Source organism: Cynara cardunculus, assembly GCF_001531365.2.
Source record: "Cynara cardunculus var. scolymus isolate 2C chromosome LG 10, CcrdV1, whole genome shotgun sequence".
Lineage (NCBI taxonomy): Eukaryota > Viridiplantae > Streptophyta > Magnoliopsida > Asterales > Asteraceae > Cynara > Cynara cardunculus.
The window spans coordinates 250,782-252,763 of NC_037537.1; the positions used below are offsets into that span (position 1 = coordinate 250,782).

Consider the following 1,982-nt stretch of genomic DNA (forward strand, 5'->3'; position numbering starts at 1 on the left):
TTATCTGCATGCCCCTCATGGAGGAAGGCAATAGCTTATTTAAACTATCATACGTAACAACACTTAGTGGGCCTTGGGCCTCCTGGAATATACTTTCCACACATTGGGCTTAAGTCCACTAGTTGGGTCAAGACTAGGATCATTCTCATTCGTAACACAAAATGTAAACTTTTCAGTGGAATTTGGTTGTCCAGGCTGCTTAATTCTTGTACCTTTGGTTTACGATACAGGTTGCAAGTGGGGGCGATGGAGAAGGTCCTGCTTGGGCTCCTTTACGCGATAACTATATGTTGACGACTGCAAAGTTAAAGGACTGGGATAAGGCAGCTGTAAGAACTCTCTCCCTCTTCTATTTTCTTTTTTATCTGAACTTTTCTTTCGATGAAACTTTGGAAAAAAGGTGTCTGGTTTGGTTTTTATTTTGCACTTAGATTATGTCTAAAATTGCTTGTTCGCCCCAAAATAATTGTCTAGAATTAAAATGGCAAACGGTTTTAGAATGTGTAATTATTACTCTTTTTAATCAACTAAATGACAATTTTACCCTTAATAACAGTGGGAGGATTAATAATTTTCTTCATCTCATAATCAAGGTGCTGTTTTTGTTCAGGCTGGAATGAAAATGGAAATAACATTTTCATTCCCTTTGAGTTTAACCTGGAATGAAGATTTGGGCTTATGGGGAATGAGCACATTATATTATATAAAATTTCTCATCGATTACTGCCTAATACCTCTAACCAAACACCCTTGAGAGTGGAATTGCAACGTGGATACTAATTTTGGGACGGAGGGGTTATAATGTTTTTCTTCACTTACATTTCTGTCTCCTCTAGTGTCTGTTTTTTGCTCACACCCTCTGGGTTGGAGCTGCTTTAGAGTGGGATATATTGAGTTTTGTTTTGTTGGGGAGAAGTCAAAGTATAATGGTTTGAGAAGCAACAGGTGGGTACTAAATCTGGAATTGTTATGGATGTGTGTAGGATGCAACTGACGATTTTGGAAGACAAGAAGATAGTTCATCAGACGACGATGATTAGATCATGTAAACGTCAAAGTTTTATGAGTACTATCTGTGTAAGTTTTGCTGCTTATATTCAAGTGAGATGATTTTGTTTCTAGGGTTTTGAAGAAATTTGTAAGCAAATTGTATTCTATATGTACGAGTACTGTTTATACGAGAGACCAATTTGGTACAAAATGGATGGTTAACTTTCTCTTAGATGGTGTCAGAGGTGGCCAAAACTCACTTCTTCCTTATTTTTCCTGAAAGGGTGTCCCAGGCTGGCTATGCGTAGACCAGTTCTGTGACTGCAAGAAGTCAATGTCGATAAACTTGGTGTCCATAATTGTTGAAATCAAACCCTAGGCAGATGAGATATTTCACCACATCCTCATTTCTTCCTTCATTTTTTTTGACCTTTTTATTGTAAAGTTCTGCCTCATTTTAGCCAAGAAATCGTGAGTGGGGTCCACAAATGTATGACCTACTTGTATCGAAGAAAGAAACGGCTGGTTAATTGTACGATCGTTTTCTTATTTCGATTTCAATCGTCAAACCTTTAGAATCCACTAAAACCAATGTTTTGGATTTATATTGCACCAAAGAACCTATTAAGGTTCGACTAAGGGGGCCGTTTTACCAAATGTTTACCAACAAAAGAAATTAAACTCTCACTTACACGGCAAAAGAAATTACTCTCATTTACACATTCTTAGCCATCAACAAGCGCTTACCAGTTAAGAGTTTTTTTTCTCATCCAGTAAGACTCTCGATCCTTATAATGTTTTTACTGGGTAAGACTCTTGGTTTTTATTATGCTTATTACTGGGTAAGACTCTCGACCTTTAAATCATTAGATTTGAAACATTAGTAGTAAGTGGCTATTTACTCGAACTCTTATAGGCTCAAGTAGAGGTGGCCAAAATTCGGTCTCGGGCCGGGCCTTAACCGGTCCCTACCGGGCCTAATCGCGACAAAA

At 37.9% G+C, this 1,982-nt stretch overlaps 1 protein-coding gene across 1 annotated transcript in view; it reads left to right on the forward strand.

The window, feature by feature from the left end:
• Nucleotides 1-1,157, forward strand: part of LOC112519792 (RRP15-like protein) — a 9,574-nt gene extending 8,417 nt beyond the window's left edge. The window contains exons 8-9 of the mRNA XM_025128053.1: nucleotides 231-329; nucleotides 984-1,157. Coding sequence (XP_024983821.1) covers nucleotides 231-329; nucleotides 984-1,040 — 156 coding nt within the window. The 3' untranslated portion in view covers nucleotides 1,041-1,157. The remainder of the gene's footprint in view (nucleotides 1-230; nucleotides 330-983) is intronic.
• The last annotated feature ends 825 nt before the right edge of the window (nucleotides 1,158-1,982 follow it).